The following is an 18,739-nucleotide window of genomic DNA, read 5'->3' as shown; positions in this document are numbered from 1 at the left end:
TAAGAGTTATTTAGCTACAGCAACAAAATGATTTTTAAGACCTATTCGTGATATTTTTAAAATGCAATAAAAGACCGCCATTGGGAAAAAAACATATTTTATGGCTTATCGTTGAAGGTTGGCTTTGTCAACTTTTGGACTCTTAATTTGAAAAACATAGCTATGTTTATTATATAAACTTAAACTTCTGAGAGATTGAGAACATTCCTTACCCTTATATTGGGTTGCTGGAAAAGTCATGACACATTTGTACATAGAAAAATACGTCATGACTTTTCCAACAGCCCAATATCACTACAAAATAAAGTTTTTTAAGACAATGTCTGCCATGTCATAATCCTCCTGCCTCAGCCTCCTAGCTGGGACTTCAGGTACTTGCCACCATTCTCGCTGTATTTAAAACAGGGTTACCTAACTTGCCCAGACCAGCCTTGAGCTCGTGATCCTCTTGCCTCAGCCTCCCCGAATCACTGGGTTTACAGGTATGTGCCACAGTGCCTAGCATTTACATTGGACCATGAGTCAAACCTAGGCCTCCCATATGATCCCAGCCTGTGGACCACAGCATCTTTGTAGCTCATGCCACAGTGGCTCAGCCATAATTGAATTTATCATAAGCGTTCTACAATGTGGTGGAAACCACACAGATGCTGGGGGTCAGACATACTGAATGTAGAATTTTGCTCTGCCACACAATAGCTATTTAACTATGAGCAAATCAACCTCTGAGTTCATTCATCTATAAATGGAGGATAATAATCATCTCACATAGCTCTTGTGAGGAATCTTGTGAGGAGACAAATATTTTTAAAATATTTGTCTTTTTGATTCTTAGTAACCAACACTCTCCCCCTGTCCGAAATCAGTGCAGCATGTCTATATATGTTTTTGTTTTTGTTTTTGTTTTACCAGTGGCTAGAGACCAGTCCTGAGGCTTCTCCTCACCTCCTCCCTTTTCTTGTGACCAGAAGGACCCCAGTTACTTTTTACTCCCAATTGGGGATAGAAAGGAATTAGTCTCAAGGGAAATTATGGGCTTATGACAATTACAATAACTCATCACTTCCATGTTCCTACACCCCAAGCCTGGCCTCCTTTATGACTGCATCTTGGTAGAACAAGTGGATGTGCTGTCATTCCGTGATGCACGTTTCTGTCTTTTGCTTCAGTTATTAAGATAGATGCATATTGCAAGACCTTGCTTTGGAGCCAAGTTACGCTCTGGGGATTTTAGTTAGGCAAAATCCATCAAAGATATTAAAAAGAATATGAGATCAAGAAGTAAATTAGCTCTTGAGCTATTGAATGTTCTCCCACAAGATTAGTATTCCACATTGTTTTCATTTCCATTGAGTACTTACTCTGTACTCTATGATACAGAGTTTGGCCAGCTTTCTACTGGACAGAAAATAATTGCAGTGTACTGACAAAATTACATGTCTGGTCTCTACTGCTTTTAGCCAACTCTTAGAAACCAGAGGGCTTTGTTTACTCCTTGGAGAAGTCATCCTATATGCATTATTTTTTTCCAGGTGATCTTAAAGGGCAGCAAGGAGCGAAGCACTGGGGCCACTGGAGTTAATTCAGATTCCTCCCGCTCCCATGCCATCATCCAAATTCAGATCAAAGATTCAGACAAGAGAACATTTGGCAGGTGAGCTGGAAATATGCAGGGAATTGCACTGTCTGCCTTTCTTTAATGTGAGTTTGAAATATGTGTTATCAACAACAGGACACTTGCCACCATGGACTTCTTCATTTCCAAATACAGAGTAGATTTGTTAGCCCTGAAATAAATCATTGTACTGAAGTGCCATCAGTTGATTAACAATGAAGTAATGACCTATTGTTGGTCAACCCTAAGTTATTAAAAGGGACATTGATTACTTCTAACATGAAACACAGTGTCAGCAGAGAAACAGTAGGGAATGCATCTCAGAGAGTTTACCAGCCATACCAAAAAAAAAAAAAAGTGGATGGTAAGATTAGGGGTGGGAACTAATCCATTCTTCTTGAAAGAAGCCATAAGACAATTGGATACATTCATTGCTTCTCTGGTGCTATCTTAGCAAACTCTCTGCCATGCTGATTGATGAGCCTATCTCCCCTCTGAGTAATGAATCTTTTTTCTTTCTTTCTTTCCTTTTTTTCCCCTCTTTCCCCCTTCCCTGGAAAGCAGCCCACAAAAGTTTCTATTTAATTATCTAAGTGGTCAACCAAATGATTTGCATTGTGGTAATTTAGTCTTATGGGAAGAATGTGTTATTAATTTCAGTCATATTTTCTTACAAATGATTAAAACCAAAGGAAATGTTTGAACAGCACCAGCAGCAGCTGACAAATCAGAATCTTGCCATACTTTTACAAAGCTGACAGTAGATCTTTCCTTTCCTGATGATGAGCCAGTGTTACTTTCTTCCTGAAGGTCACAAAATGCTGTCTGGTGTAGAAGTAAACCAAGGCCCCAAAGAAGTCATTCCCACTCTATCTTTTCTCTAGGATCTCTTTTATTGACTTGGCTGGCAGTGAAAGAGCAGCAGATGCCAGGGACTCGGACAGACAGACAAAGATGGAAGGTGCAGAAATAAACCAGAGTCTTCTGGCTGTAAGTTGCTTGAAAATCTTTAAGCTAAAAATCCTTCTTGAGAGATTTTGCACTTTACATGCAGCCAGAATAGGTGAGGTGGGGTGGAATCAGCAGAGCAATGGACTTGCTCTCAACTAGCAGTGAAATACCAAGAGATGAGTAGAGGCTGTCCAGTCGGACTCTATAATTCTAGGCAACTCTTCTCTCTCTGCTTTCTGGTCCTCTGCTATTAGTTCCTGTAAGAACAGAAGCACTTGTGTAGTTGCTGAGTGGCATACTTAGGTAAGCATCTTCCTTCTCTCTAAGTTTTAAAATTGTATTAATTTTTTATACTAAAGTAGAACAAATAGTATAGTGAACTCCCATGTACCTGTTACCCATCTCGACAGTTATCAGCATATGGAAAAATCAAACCAACCCCTTCATTCCTCTGGTTAGATTATTTAATTTAATTTATTTATTTATTTATTTATTTATTTGGAGAGGTTTTTGCTAGAGGGCACGTGCACTCACCAGACAGACAGAGAGACAGAAAGCGAGAAATCACAACCCCCCCCCAGGGGTGATGGCCACGCCACAGTCCCTTCTCCTCCATTCTCCTCTCGGGATCTTGGGCACGCATGCACATGTGCCTGGCGTGAGCTTTTAAGCCACTGGGTCCGGGACGCAAACCGCAGTCGACTACATAGGAGTCCAGCAACATAGCCATTACGCTAACTGCTGATCCCAGATTATTTTATTTAATTTAATTTTTAAAATTTTGTCAGAGAGTGTGTATGTTCGCCCGGGGCGAGGGAGGAGGGGTGAGGAAGCACTCTTCTCACTTTGATGAGGATTGTGGTCACACCACATTCCCTTCTCTTTCATATTTTCTCTCCTTTTCAGGATTTTGGGCATTCATGCACACACACACACACACACACACACACACACACACACCCCTGGCATGTTTCCCAAGACACCTGGTCTGAAACTTGAACCATGCAGTTGACAATGTGGGATCCAGCCACTTTAACTACCATGCCACTTGTTGGCCCTTGGCCCTTTGCTTTTTTTTTTTTTTTTTTTACTTTATTATTTATTTATTTATTTTATTTTTGGAGAGGTTTTTGCTATAGGGTGCGTGCGCTCGCCAGACAGACGGAGAGAGACAGAGAGATAGAAAGTGAGAAATCACCCCCCAGAGGGGATGGCCACTCCGCAATCCCTTCTCCTTCATTCTCCTCTCGGGATCTTGGGCATGCACGCACACGCACCCAGCGTGAGTTTAAGCCGCTGGGTCCGGGACTTGAACCGCAGTCGACTACATGGGAGTCCAGCGACATAGCCATTACACTAACTGCTGGTCCTGGCCCTTTTACTCTTTAAAGAGTAATAAGTGTGATAGTTGATGTGCTTAATATTCTCCGACTTTGCAGCTGAAGGAATGTATCCGAGCACTGGATCAGGAACACAGCCATACTCCCTTCAGGCAAAGCAAATTAACTCAGGTAAAGTGAAATGTGAGCTTTGAGTTTGTTCTAGTTCATTTGTTACTTCTTCAGTTCATGTCTTCTTTCTGTAGAACATCTACTGACAGCAAAGCATGATGTTAGGAATAGTGGGGGAAGGGGATGGAGAAGGGAAGAGAGTTGCATTCATTCCAGGGGCTCTCAGACTGCTAGGGCTCTAGAGAAGTGTAGACTCTGGCAGAGATAACCTGCAGAACCTGAGATCCAGGGTCCTACTATGATAACAGCTCTCTTGTCACTGTTTATTGTCAGTGTAAGCATTTTTACTGATTTAGTATAGTTTTTTGAGCCTTTGAAAATGGTGGTATACCTTTACTTGCTACTTTCTTGGTAGTAAGACTTAGACCAGTGTTTAATTACAAAAAATAATGGCTGCAGTTAAAAAGAATGAGATAGATTTGTACATGTGCTAACAGGAAGATGACCAAGCTCTATCATGACATAATAAAGCAAGCTAGAGAACAGCATAATAACATGATTGTCTTTTTTTTTTTTTTTTTGAGAGGTTTTTGCTATAGGGCACGTGCACTCACCAGAAGGACAGAGAGAGATAGAAAGCGAGACATCACCCCCCAGTCGGGATGGCCACACCGCAATCCCTTCATGCACACGCACACACCTGGCATGAGTTTAAGCCACCGAGTCCAGGACTCGAACTGCGGTCAGCTACATGGGAGTTCAGCAACATAGCCATTGCGCTAAGTGCTGGTCCAAGCCTGTTTTGTTTTTTTTAAAAAAAACTTTTTTAAAGAATTATTTTATTTAACTTTATTTATTTATTTTAATTTGGCCAGAAAGGGACAGAGTGTGACAGAGACAGAGAAGGAAAGTGAGAAAGCAAGCTGCCAGGTCCAGGACTCAAATCGCGGTCAGCCATGTGGGAGTGTCCAGCACCCTTAACCACCACAGAATGAAAAAAAGTTGAAAAAATATAAAAGAAACCGTAAGCATTGGATTCATCTAAAGAGTAACAGTGGGATGGAAATGTGACTTTTGTGTTATAAGATTATATATAGTATAACCATTTATTGTTTTTATAAATTAAAAACATGGAATAAGAGAAAACTGTACAAAAAATTGTGCAAATGTTTACTGTGCTTATTCTGAGTGGTGGAACTATAAATAATTTTTTCTCATTCTTCTGTCATAAAAATGTACCTCTTTTATTGGAAAATACCAATAGATGTTTAATCAGCATCCATAGGTGCCACAGAATAGTGTCATGGGGAGGGGTCTGCCTAGGTACAGACAGCTGTGGAAGACAGTTATAGGTGCCCTGGCTCTTTTTGGCTTCATGTCATGTGCATAGACAAGGTAGAAAGAGGTCTAGGAGATGATCTCTGCTGCAGAACGAAGCCATGGAAGGAGTTTCACTCTGTGCAGCTAGACTAGCAGGGCTCAGGCAATACCTATAATAACACAGCTCCTTACTAGTCAGAATTCGTCATCTAAGGGTTAGATTGTGTCTTCTCAAACTTTTTTAAAGGTTTTTGCCATACGGCATGAATGGCTCACCAGAGAAACAGACAGTGAGAGGGAAAGTGAGAAATCACCCCTAGTGGGGATATCCATGCTACAATCCCTTCTTCTCCATCCTCCTCCTGGAATTTTGGGCATGTATGTATGCATGTGCACCCAGCATGAGTTTCATGCTGCCAAGTCTGGGACTTGAACCACAGTTAATTTTGTGCAAGTCCAGTGCTTTACTCACCACACCACCTGCTGGCCCCTCACACATATTTTCAACCAGGAACTCAGGAAACCCTTCTTAGGAAATGGTTAGCCCTGATTCTAATGTCACCATAACTTTTTTTTTTTAAAAAAGAATTATTTTATTTATGGGGCTGGGAGGTAGCGTGGTGGTTAAGGGTGGTAGACTTCCACATGGCCAACCATGGTTCCAGTCCTGAGCCTGGCAGCTTGCTTTCTCACTTTCCCTTTCTCTCTCTGTCCCTCTCTGGTCAAATTTAAATAAATTAAAAAACAAACAAACAAATAAATAAATAAACCTAAGTAAAATAACTCTTTGAAGACTTTATTATCATCATTATTATTTATTATGACCAGAGAAACAGACAGAGAAAGAAAGGGAAAGCAGGAAAGCAAGCCTCTAGGTCTGGGACTCAAACCGCAGTTAACCATGTGGGAATCCAATGCTTTAACTACCATGCCACCTGCTGGCCCCAGCATTGTTATTTTATTTATTTATTTATTTAGGAGAGGTTTGTTTGTTTTGTTTTGTTTTGATATAGGGTGCGTGCGCTCGCCAGACAGACAAAGAGAGAGAGACAGAAAGCAGGAAATCACCCCCCAGGGGGGGATGGCCACGCCACAGTCCCTTCTCCTCCATTCTCCTCTCGGGATCTTGGGCACGCACGCACATGGGCCCGGCGTGAGTTTAAGCCACCGGGTCCAGGACTCGAACCGCGGTCGACTACATGGGAGTCCAGCGACATAGCCATTACGCTAACTGCTGGTCCCCCAGCATTGTTACTTTTTAAAACAAGTTTTTTGTTCTCAGAAAATGTGTTCTTATTTAATTAAAAGATGACAATTCCAACAGTACATATAAGTACCACAAAACAAGAAAAAAGTTTCCGTAAAATCCCATACCCCCGTGATACCTGTTGCCACATAATCACATACCTTTTCATTCAAAGATTTGTTTTAAATATCTTTCCATACTCCTAAGTATGGACATACATTGTCATTTTTCATGACTGTATTGTATTAATTCCCAATTATTTTGTTTGTTCCTTGTTTATAGAGTCTTAGATTATTTCTTAATTTTATTATTATAAGGCATGTATTGATTACCCTGTATGTACTTTATTTTTTGGTCAGTTGAGTAATTATCTCCCTAGAATAAAGTCCTAGCAGTGTGATTGCCAAGCCAAAATATTGGCTAATGTTTTTTACATTTTGGTATGTCTAGCCAAGCTGTCCTCCAGAAAGCTTGTTACTGGTTCATGGTACATGGCATTGTGGGGAGAGCCCATTTCTCTAGACCTTCACAAGTAAAGTATAAAATAGTTTTTATCGTTTTTAATGATTTGTTTGCATTTCTTTGATTAGTGGTGAGGTGAGTACCTTTTTCTATGTTTATCAGCCATTTGTATTTCTTTTGTACACTGCCTTTTTGTGGACAGAGGGGAACTGTGCTTACCATCCTACACATAAGTCATGGCCAATGTGCCCTTTGTTAGTTGAGCTCATTCATTGATCTGCTTTTATTTTGAACAGGTCCTGAAGGACTCTTTCATTGGCAATGCCAAAACATGCATGATTGCCAATGTCTCACCAAGCCATGTAGCCACTGAACACACTCTGAATACCTTGCGCTATGCTGACCGGTAAGTTGGCTCTCAGATAGCAGATGTGTCTGTGTGTGTGTATATGAGTATATGTACATGTCTCACACACATATCAGGATCTGTTTGGGCTCCATAACCCTGCTTTTGAAACAACTGAGAATGTGACTGGGAGGCCCAGTCATTGTGCAAGTGTGACAAGAAGATGACACGTTCCCTTGTTCAAGAGTCTACTCCATCAGTGACTTTAAAATGCACAATAAAAATGAAATTTTAGTTTGAGGTGGAAGGCTCATTGAAATTTCCTTCCTGCTGGCTTAAGCCCTAATTGTAAGGGATAAAATACATATTACTTATCAAGGCAGAATCATTTAGAGCTATAAAGGTCCAGAAGGAGCAAACCCAGACATATTATGGGAAGATAAACTGAGGCCCAGGGAAGGACAGTTACTTTGCAAGGGCTCATTAAGACTTGGTGGCAGAGCCAACTGCCTAGCCAGGTGTCTTTTTGGGGTGACTTTGGCATCTGCCAGCATCCTTTCTACTTTTGCCCTATAGTCACATGTGCCTCATACAGTGGGCGAGCCTTTCTCTCTTTTTTTTTTTTTTTTTTTTGCTAGTGGGTATATATGTATGTGGTATTTTTCTTAGATAGGGCTCACGGTTGCAATCTTCCTGCCTCAGCTTCTCTGAGTAGCTGGGAACACAGGCATATGCCACCATATCTGGCTTTTTCTAGGGTGGGCTGGGAATTGAACTCAGGCCTCTCATGAAGTCTCAACCGCAGTTAGGCCAAGGGTGAGTCTCCTAAAAAAAAAAAAAGTTGAAGGTTTTTGCCACTGTGCGCACATGCTTGTAGGGAGAGACAGAGAGAGAGACAATGAGAAGGAAAATGAGAAATCACCCACCAGGGAAATTGATCATGCCACAGTCCTTCCTTCATTCTCCTTCTGGGATTTGGGTGCATACTCACATGCACCTGGCATAATTTTCAAGCTGCCAGATCCAGGACTTGAACCATGACCAGCCATGTGGGAGTCCAGTGCCTTAACCACTACACTACCTGCTGGCCCCAGGTGAGACTTTTTTTTATTGTCACGACTGGGAAAAGTGTTACTGGCATGTAGAGGCAGAGGCCAAAGATGCTACTAAACTCCTATGGTTGGTGCATAGGACCAGCTCCTACAATAGAGTTATTGCAAAATCTCAATAGTGTGAAGATTGAGAAATTGTAATTTTTCTCTAAATGGAATTGATACAAATCTGGAGGTTTTGCTTCCTAAAGTGTCCAGCAGGTTTGAGGGACTCATTTTCCCAGAGGAACTTGCAAGGGGGTGGTTTGCAGGAAAAGAGGGTTCTGACTGTGGAACTGCAGGTAAATGGTAGACACAAACTCATGAGCTGGCCCATCTTCAGGAAGCACGGTGTGACCGTGTGAGAACAGAGTGCAGGTCTGAGACTGGCTTCCCTGCCTGTCCCTCATACCAGGCTGTGGTGGTTTCCAAAACTCTTGATCTTGGAACACTGGGTGCAAACTTACATCCTTAGAACAGACTCTGCTCTTTTTTGTTCCAGTACAGAAAAGTATCTCATGTTGAGATAGAATTTCCCCGGGACCAGCAGTTGGCATAATGGCTATGTCGCTGGACTCCCATGTAGTCAACCACGGTTCGAGTCTCAGACCTGGTGGCTTAAGCTCGCACCAGGCGTGTGTGCGTGCATGCCCAAGATTCCGAGAGGAGAATGGAGGAGAAGGGATTGTGGTGTGGCCTCCCCCCCTCGGGGGTGATTTCTCACTTTCTGTCTCCGTCTTTCTGGTGAGCACACACGCCCTATAACAAACACCTCTAATAAATAAATAAATAAATAAATAAAGGAAATAGAATTTCCCCTTTACCTCTTATTCTCTCTGGATTACAAAAACAAAAAATTTCCAATCCTTGTAATACTTTTCTTCAGGTTTTGTATCCCTTGAAAGCTAACAAAAGGAATTACTGAACATGTGAGAATATACATTTAACATAAAATGGTTATTTACAGGGTCAAAGAACTAAAGAAAGGCATGAGGAGTTGCATTTCAGCTACCAATCGGAATAGGATGTCTGGAATCTCTTCTCCAAAACGAATTCAGAGCTCCCCTGTAGCCCTGGTAGGGGACAAGTGTTCTCCCAAAAAAGTCAAGCTGGGGCTTCAGCAGTCACTCACAGTGGCACCTGGCTCCACAAGAGGGAAGGCTCATCCTCTGGCCAGCCACCCACCCAACATCCTTTTGGCTCCTGTACCTAAAGACCCTGGTAAAAGGGGTGGCTTCATAGGGAGTCCTCCCCACTCTTGGGTCATTCAGACTAGCCCTGTCAAAGGAACTGTGCGGTCGGGAAATTTGGCAAAAAAAAGAGCAGAAGAGTCAGCACCATTGTGCTCTGAGAAGCATCAAGTTGGCAACAAAACTGCCCTTGGATGGGGCAGCAGGGCCCCAGGCCCAGAAGGCCTAGTGCATGGTAAGCTGCCCACTCAGGGCAAGAAAGTTCAGACTGTGCAGCCAGTACAGAAACAGCTTGTGTCACGAGGTGAACTCCCCTTTAGCAATGCCCACCACTTAGAATACAGTCAGGATAGCAAGAGGGGCAGGCCCACCAGGTCCACTTCTGAAGCTTGGACAGACATCCCTCCACGTCAGGAGGAGAGAGAGGAACATTTGCGCTTTTATCATCAGCAGTTCCAGCAGCCACCTCTCCTCCAACAAAAGTTAAAATATCAACCACTGGAAAGGTTTTTATGCCAGTATAGGCCCCCAGAGGGTCAGCTCCAAAATGAGACCCCCCTTCCATTCCGATCTTATACCGAAAACCATGATGGAACCCAAGCCGAAGACCTTGATGACAGTGATTTCAGTGAAGATTCCTTTTCACATGTCTCTGGTCAGAGGACTACAAAGCAGAGGAACACTCTGGAGAACAGCGAAGGCTCCTTCTTTCTTCATAAGAGGGAGGAGCAAGATCCTGAGGAGCAGTGCAAAGAAAGGCGGCAAAGTCTATTTTTTAGCCCTAGGACAGATAGCAGTGAGAAAGGTCTAACTGGAAGCTGGGCATATGCCAGGGACCCCATACATCACAGAAAAGCACCTAGTCACAGCTGCAGCCCAAGTAAGGTGCCCTTGGACTGGAGCAGAGAGGGGGAGTCCTCCTCCTCAGTGCCCTCTTGCAGAGACAACCTGGCAGAGAAACCATACTGTTCGCAGGTAGACTTTGTATGTAGCCAGAAAAGAGGTGGAGGCCCAGCGCCTGATCTCGGACAGCATGCCATTAGAAGTGAGGTTCTTGGGCAGGCTGAGGGCAGCTTACCATTGTTTGAGGAAAATGGTTTCACTTCCACACTATCCCACATTGCAGTGCCTGGATCACCAGACCAAAGAGAAACAGTCACCACACCTCTGACGGAAGTCAGTGAAGACAGCTCAACACAGGTGACCAACACAGAGAAAATCAGTAATCTTTTCCAAGAAGACTCCACAGAGCCATCGGATGCATGCTCTGAACATGCCTCTGGACTGATGGCTCCCCTCACCATGTCCCTCTTGGAGAATCCCAACAATGATGGCTCTCCTCCATTGGAGCAACTAGCCCAAGAAGGGGCTGTGCACAATCTAGTGGCAGAGAACACAGAGGGGCCAGCTGCGGGCCACACAGTGTCATCTGGTGACCAAGAGGCAACCTTGCCATTATCTTCGGTAACTGGCCACCTGTGGTTGTCCTCATCTCCCCCTGACAATACGCCCAGTAGTAATCTTCCAGCTTTGTCCCCATCACCTATCCGTCAGCACCCATTTGACAAGCTGTCCAGCAGGGAGGCCAGCCTAGGTGAGGCCTGTCACAGTGAAGAAACTGCACTCTTCTCCCAGGAACACATCAGTAGGGAGTGGTATGAAGCCAATGCCAAGGATACAGAGCTAGGCAGCTCCTGGGCTTTCCCGGGAAAGCCCTTCCCCACCTCAGGGGTACTCCATTCTAGACCTATACTCACCCCACAAACAGGAAGTAGTGATGTGGCTGACCATCTCTGGGCCAAGGAGAGAAGCGATCTCACAAGGATCGGCTGGCAGGAGTTCAGTTTGTCTGCAGACCCTGTCAAGTTGCCCTGCTACAGTGAGAACATCATGTGGCTCAAACACAGGCCGATGACAGGGTGCTTGGCAAGGCCAGGCACCACAGGCACATTCCATCAGCCCACCCTGGAGCAAGCACAGTAAGTTGGACTTTCTCCCCCCAACTCGAGTCCCTATGGCACACTCAGTCCCACCCAGCTTAATGTTAGGAACACAGAGACAACCATGAAGGGATACCCTGGTGAGAAGCCTGCCTCTCTAGGACAATCTGGCTACCCTGTGGTCTCCAACCATTGCTAGTCTGACAAAAGACAGATCCTCTACCTTCCAGCTTCAACACCCCTACTATAGTCCCTGGACCCTAAATGAGTAGTAAAAATGGAGCAAACTGGGCAGAGGCTCTACCCTGTACCAAGTATACCAGCTGCAGGGTCCCGGTCTTGAGAGCCTTTCTGTAGGGAGGCCATGGGAAATGGCAGCTCCTGTGGATTCCTACTGCCAGAGCTGGGGGCTAGGGGGTGGCTCAAGAAGCCTCTGTCTCTTCTCTTATTCATAATCACCTAATCCCTTGACTAGTCCTGAGAAAGAACTGGTGATGGGAGAGTTAGGTGATAAACTAACCCTAGTCAAAGCCTTGACTACCTGAACAGAGGCAGCACGTGGACTGGAAATGAGACACAGCTCCAGAAAGTTCCCCAGGAGAGGATGGAAGCAAAGAGGATCATAGTGTCCCCTTTGGTGTTTCCAGGCAGGTGGTCATTCAAGCACACCAGCAACAGCTAGATGAAATGGCAAAGTTGGGCTTCAAAGAGGAGATCCTGATGAGCCAGCTGGCTTCTAATGTAAGTAGCCTTGGCTAGACACACAGGCTGCCAGGAATCAGCCTGCAGTTAGTGTGATCGCCCGTTTGCTGTGGTTAGGTGAGGGTGGGGGATAAGGCTTGCTGACACACACCACCCATTATTGAGGCCTTGTACCTCCTCTTGGCACTCCTCTAGGACAGGTTCAGGGATAAGAAAGGCTTCTGAAGCTTGAACTGACATCCCTCAACATCAGGAGAGGGAATATTTGTACTTTTATCACCAGCAGTTCCAGCAGTCACCTCTCCTCCAATAGAAGTTAAAATACCAATTGCTGGAAAGCTCTTTATGCCAGTACAGAGTCACCTCAGTAGGTAGTACTTGACTCCATATTCCCAGGCTATAGTGTTTCCGGTCTTTATCCTTCTGCCTTCCTAGTGGCTTGTTGGGACCCCTCCTTGTGACAGTACCAGTGACCAGCCTATTGCTTACCACATGCAGATCAGAGCTATTTCTACTAAAACATCCCTCTACCCTGTAAAATACTGCTAGCTAGAAAGTGCCTCAAATACAGAGAAGTGGGCCCCATGTTGTACTACTATGACATTCTACAGGTTTTCCAGCTAAAGGAGGGGCCTGAGTTCTGAAATTTCCCTGCAAGAGAAGGGACTAGAAAAGGAGATCTGACCAACAAGAGCAAAAGCTCCATTTGTCCTGTTTCCTTTCCCAGGATTTTGAAGATTTTGTAACCCAGTTGGATGAAATCATGGCTCTGAAATCCAAGTGCATCCAGAGCTTGAGAAGCCAGCTGCAGCTGTACCTCACCTGTCACAGGCCAGCTGCAGCCCCTGAAAGGACAGTGGTATCTTAAGAGTGTGATTCTGTATGGGATGATGGGGCTGGAGGCCTCTGGTAGGTTCCCACAGCACTTAGCAGAACCTGCTCCTTGGTCCGGCCTGTGCTAGCCTCACACAAGCCACACACAGGGTCTTTGATGAGCCCCAGTTCTTCCCTCAGGTTCAGGCCTCTGTTTCTCCTCGGTTCCAAGCACAAGAGCAGCTGTAAGAAAGGCAGACCAGGCTGGAAGGCTTAATGACCCTCTCTTTTCTCCAGGGCTAGAAGAGAATTTGCTTCATTGACCCCTTATCTGTGGGAACACATTTGGGTCTGATAATCTTATAATGTTTCTAAATTTGGGAGTCAGAGAATAGGATGGTCAGTGGTAACTTGGAGATCAGAAGTCACAAACTAGAGAGAATATGCTGAGTCCAGAGGCTTTGTCAGCTGAATTCTGTGCCTATCTTCAAAGACTAAAACATTGACAAAAACTAAAACATCGGTGCTAGCAGGGATAGGGTAGGGTGAACTTTGCGCCATTAGCCCTTGGACATTGATTTGGGGATTTAGTTTTTGAAAATATATAATGAATAAACCTTGACTTGCATCTTTAACAAGTAACAGATGTGGAACAGGCTTTATGTTTAGTTCCCCTTCCTTCCTGCAATCTAGTTTGAAGACGGAAGAGGGTGCCCACGTCACTGAGTTTTTTCCTCCATCTCTGACTTTTGCTATGGTAAAGGTCTCTTATGCTTAATAGCCTCCATGCTTCAGTGGCAATTCCTGGCTCCTGTCCTCACTCCCCGTATGTCTCATTGAAAGAGTTGAAGAGGCAGAAGATCTCAAGCAAGTTCATCTTTTATGCTTATCATCATCCAGATCACGCTGCTAGCCACTCTATCTCCTAAAGGCATGAGTTTAGTGGTGTGTGCTCCAGTTGATAATCTGAGGCCTCTGAAACAATTTCCACACACCTTCACCTGAGTTCTGCTTGTTGTGCATCTTTTTAGTAGACAGAAGCTCAAGATGAGGAATACAGTGTCCTCCAAGTGCCCATCACATTCAAGGTCAAATTGAAATTTACTGAAGGAAATTAAAAGTTCACACAGTAGTGAGCATCAGGACTAAGGCTGGGTGTAACACATCACATTCAAGGTCAAATTGAAATTCATGTGTCACACCCAGCCTTAGTCCTGATGCTCACTACTGTGTGAACTTTTAATTTCCTTCAGTAAAAGATAACTTTTTAAGATTTTTAAAAGGAGGGACTAATTAAAAGGCCCAGAAACGGGTTCTTAGGAGAGCAGCAGCCTATCCCAGCCACCTTTTGTCAGCCTCTGGCGGTTCCTGGTCTGACCGCAAGAGGGCATCCTGCTTCCAGGTTGGTGCTTTCTGGCCCTAATCACAGTATCACCCACCTCCAAAGTGGCCACTCAAAACTGAAGAGGACCGTGAGCCTAAAGGAATAGTAGAATGATATCCTGTAGAAGGATAAGAAATTTTAGGGATGAATCCAGTTCTATTATATCACAAAAGCACCACTGAGGGCTGGTGAAGCAGTTTTAAATCCTGTCCTGCCTGTGGCACAGAGCACATAAATGCCTAATGCTGCCCACAGGAAGAAATTTTTCATTTTCTTGGTGATTCTCCTGGAGGCCCAGCCAGTCCTTCTTCCACTGTCTTGCAGAAGGGTATATATCCTTGGCCCTAAAACTGAGGGTAAGTCAAGTTTAAACAGGCCCTTGTCTGGGCCTGCCTTTATAAAACAAAAACCAAAGCAGAATGCCTGGAAGACCAGCTCCTGGGTCCCACAGGCCTTAGAATGGGAAGTAAATACTAGAAGGACAGAAAATGGTTCCACTCCCACCAAATCTAAGCAGGAAATCTTTAGCACCACACATGTCCCTCAGTAAAACAGCCTTTTGCAGCAAAGAAATAATCACAGCAAGACATACCTTTTAGACTTTTATTAGTAGTTCTCTCTGAAGAATCAAAATAGTTAGCAAATTATTTTCGATTCATCAAGACTGTATATCATTTGTATTTAGATCTTTAATGATGTACAACATAATACAAAACAAACCAAAGAGACTGATTTCTATGACTAGGTGTTACTCATTGTGTCATCCTAAAGCAGTGGGCTGGAGGGAGAGGCAGTTCAAGGAGGTAAAGTTAGTACTGAGTGACTAATTTGTGGACTGTTTTCTCACCCATTTAGTGTGCTGGGAAGGAGCCAATGAGTTCTTACACTGACAACTGTGTCCTAGAACAGGGGGCCTAAAACCCTGGGTAGTAAAGGACTGTGGTCCAAACCAAGCCAAAAGAAATAGGTTGGGGCAGGGAAGCAAGGTGACTGCCCGGCAGAGAGGCAAACTCTGGGCCCCATGGGGGAAAAGTACATTTTCTGTACCTCAGAGACATTGCAGAACCAGTGTAACACTAAGAGACATTGTTAAAAGGGGGAAAATAAAACCCTGGAAGAACCTTTCATTTGCACTCAAGTTGGGTCAAAGTTCAGTCCACCAGTGTGGGGGAAGGGAGCAAGTGTCTAGCCCCAAAGCAGCACTGAGTGTGGCCCTCCCACCCCTTCTCCCCGATTCCTCTTGGCAGCCAGGCCAGGTTTCTGCCAAGGACACAAAAGACCCCAAAAGTCTCTAGGGGGCCGAGATGGGAAGGACACTTCTTAAAATACAAATATATTTAATAAGGAAGGAGCCAGGATGGTTCTGGGGGCATTCATATGCCCAAATCGTCTCCACTTTCTCCCCAGCTCAGGTCCTAGGCTCACAGAGACTGGCAAGCACAGCCTCTACACCTGACCTTCCAACCCCCAAAAGAAAATCCGGAAGTGCGCCCCTTCTCCTAACCCACAGGTAGGCTTTTCAGGGCGTCCTGGGGTGGTGGTTCCGTGGCAGGGCCTAGGTAAGGCCTGGTCTCAGCTTGCTCCTGCCCGAGCCATGAGGTCTTCCAAAGCATTCTCCTGGTCATTGTTGTGTAATAGCAAAACTTCCTTAATGTCTTTTAGTTCAAAACCCATTTCCTTAAATTTGCTCATTAACTGAAGAAATTCCATCATCTAAGAGATAGAAAAGAATAAAGATTAAAGAAAGTCAAGCCACCCACACAACACTGCTATGTGAAGGAGTATGTGTGAGCACGGGTACTGAGATGGGGGGAAGAAAGGGGAACTTGTATTCTTCAACCAGTCTCATAAGCTTCCCTGAGGTTTCGCAGCAACAGAGGTGGGCTGTGGAGGAATCCAGTCCCACCTTACTCTTACTGACCTCAGTCTGGGTCCCACCACCACATCTATACTCCAAAGCAGTACACCGAACCCAGAAACTGCTTTGCAGGGTGCAGGCCAGGCAGACACTAGCAAGACCTAGTCATCTTAAAGTATGGCTTTGAGGCTGGCACATGATGTGGTGGCTAAGGGTGCTGGACTCCCACATGGCCCACTGCAGTTTGAGTCCCGGACCTAGCAGCAGCTTTCTCACTTTTCCTCTCTCTCTCCTCTCTCTCCTACTCCCCTCTCCTATCAAATTTAAACAAATGAAATAAAATAATTCTTAAAAGAAAAAAAAATTTGGCTTTTAGTCCAGGTGAATTTCCCCTTCCCTTCACTGGGATTCTAGGTAAGTCTTCAACACAATGCCTTATCCAAAACAAATACACAAGCCGGTCTGGACACTGAGAGGTTCTGCTCTTTGACTACTACTGGCTATAGTCACTGGCAGGCAAAGGTGGATAATTATGGGCCAGAGGAGAAAACCACACCAGACTACTTTGTTCCTCCTTTCCAGAGAGTTCTCATGAAGGTTCCCACCTTTTCTTCTGAACACTGGTGCATTTCCAGAGCCTCTTCCACTAAAAGAGGGTCGAAGCCTTTCTCACAAAGCTGTCCATGTGCAAAGAGATAGTCGAGAATCTAAGAAAAAAAAAAAAAGGTTTAAGCACCTGCTGCCATTCTTCTCTGTGCTTCCCAAGTGTCTTATACAACTAGCTAGTGGGAAGTCTGCTCCTGCCTGGCCCATCCAGACTATCAGATCCCACACAAGACTTGACTTTGTGTCTTGAACTGCGTCCACCACAGCAGGCAGAATGACTATTTGCTGAGTAAGTAGGCACACCCTCCTAAACATCTGGAGCCACTTACCCAAACAGCTGCTGCCACAGTTGACTCAAATCCCCCACATGTCAGCTCTACAACCTAGGCAGGTGTTCCACTGAGAAATAGCCCATGAGAAAAGGTTCCCCAAACTACAGGACTCCAGTATCTTATTTAGAACTTCCTGGACAGCTATGACAGGATAAAGACATCTAGAAGACGACACTTGGCCATACTCTAAGCCTTGTTTTGCCCTCTTGGAGGCACACATGGGATGGCTGGAGCTCTACTCTTACACAGCTTTCCTCAGCCTTGGTCCCAGAGCACCCCCAAAAGAAAAGTACTGCTGCTGAGACTGCTGATTTCCCCAAGAATGCCCCGAGTCCCCACAAGCCCAAAGGAGAATTGGTACTATAAGTCTAAAGGGCTCTAAGGAAAGGCAGCACACTGCTTCAGCTCCAGGACTGCGACTGCTCTCCTGGCTGACCAGTCACTTCCCTGCTGACCCAGTGCTCACCTGCTCAATATTCTCTCCTTTCTTCTTCATGGCTCTTAGGACACACTCATACGAGTAGCCCATGTTGACCACCGTCTCCACACACTGCCGCTCACTGGGGGACAGTGTCTGTAGTTCAGAATAGGCCTGGGGACAGCTGGGCATGTTGGGCACTTGTGATACTGAGAAATTAGAAGGGGTGGCCTGGTGGTGGAGAAACAAGAAGATCAAGGCAAGAACACTTGGGCAGCAGGGTAGCATAGTTCAGGGGCTTAGCTCCCCCACCCACCCATTCTTTTTATGAAAGAGGAAGAGGGACACAGGTTTTCTTGTTTTGTTTTAAGGTATGTAATAGGGCATGTGTGTGCTTGCTAGAGAGAGAATGGGAAGAGAGAGAGGGAAAGTAAAAAAGCACACTTGGGAAGGGGATAACCACACTGCAATCCCTTCATTCTCCTCTCAGAATTTTGGGCAGGTAAATGTGTGCTAGGTGTGTTTTTTAAGCCACAGGGTCCAAACTGTGCAGTCACATGGCATCCAGCCACCTTTACCTCAGCACTACCTGCTGGCCCAAAGTAAGTACTTTTGACAGGGTCTCACAGTGTTGTGATTTCCCAACTAGGATTATAGACACACCCAACTATCCCTGGTGTGCTCAGGTTGGCCCAAAACCAAACCCAGTCCCCTCCCCCCATGCAGCTTCAAGCCTCCTGAGTAGTGGCTTTACTGGTAAACCACTGTAGCATGGCCCAGAGCTTAGCATTATGACAATATCCTAGCCTCTAGTCCAGCAGTCTGCTTGGAAGAGTGAGCCAGGTTGCCTGCCAGACATCTTGAGAGGGAGTACCAGCAAGGGAGAGAAAAGCTGGGAAGATATCTGCAATTGTGAAAGCACCAGGACATCTATACAGTCTTCCATTCCCAACCAAGTGCCCTGAGCTTGAGTTGGAGAAAAAAGTTCTGAGATTGCCTGCAGGACTGATGCCC

At 44.9% G+C, this 18,739-nt stretch overlaps 2 protein-coding genes across 3 annotated transcripts in view; one reads left to right on the top strand and one right to left on the bottom strand.

Annotated features, from left to right (window-relative positions):
- Nucleotides 1-14,209, top strand: part of KIF24 (kinesin family member 24) — a 57,143-nt gene extending 42,934 nt beyond the window's left edge. Inside the window, exons 7-13 of the mRNA XM_006143118.2 lie at nt 1,533-1,654; nt 2,500-2,605; nt 4,006-4,077; nt 7,342-7,451; nt 9,450-11,651; nt 12,260-12,353; nt 13,042-14,209. Of these exons, the coding sequence (XP_006143180.1) occupies nt 1,533-1,654; nt 2,500-2,605; nt 4,006-4,077; nt 7,342-7,451; nt 9,450-11,651; nt 12,260-12,353; nt 13,042-13,182 (2,847 nt within the window). The 3' untranslated portion in view covers nt 13,183-14,209. The remainder of the gene's footprint in view (nt 1-1,532; nt 1,655-2,499; nt 2,606-4,005; nt 4,078-7,341; nt 7,452-9,449; nt 11,652-12,259; nt 12,354-13,041) is intronic.
- Nucleotides 14,210-15,180: 971 nt separating this feature from the next.
- The window catches only part of UBAP1 (ubiquitin associated protein 1), a 57,630-nt gene continuing 54,071 nt past the window's right edge, over nt 15,181-18,739 (bottom strand). For both annotated transcript variants that reach the window (XM_006143117.3, XM_014585797.2), the window contains 3 exons: nt 17,774-17,956; nt 16,975-17,076; nt 15,181-16,224 (listed from right to left, as the gene is read on the bottom strand). In XM_006143117.3, coding sequence (XP_006143179.1) covers nt 16,084-16,224; nt 16,975-17,076; nt 17,774-17,956 — 426 coding nt within the window. In that variant the 3' untranslated portion in view covers nt 15,181-16,083. The remainder of the gene's footprint in view (nt 16,225-16,974; nt 17,077-17,773; nt 17,957-18,739) is intronic.

This window comes from Tupaia chinensis, unplaced genomic scaffold, assembly GCF_000334495.1.
Source record: "Tupaia chinensis unplaced genomic scaffold, TupChi_1.0 Scaffold000093_1, whole genome shotgun sequence".
Lineage (NCBI taxonomy): Eukaryota > Metazoa > Chordata > Mammalia > Scandentia > Tupaiidae > Tupaia > Tupaia belangeri.
Note: the sequence above shows the minus strand (reverse complement) of the source record. Positions and strands in the feature narration are given on the sequence as shown.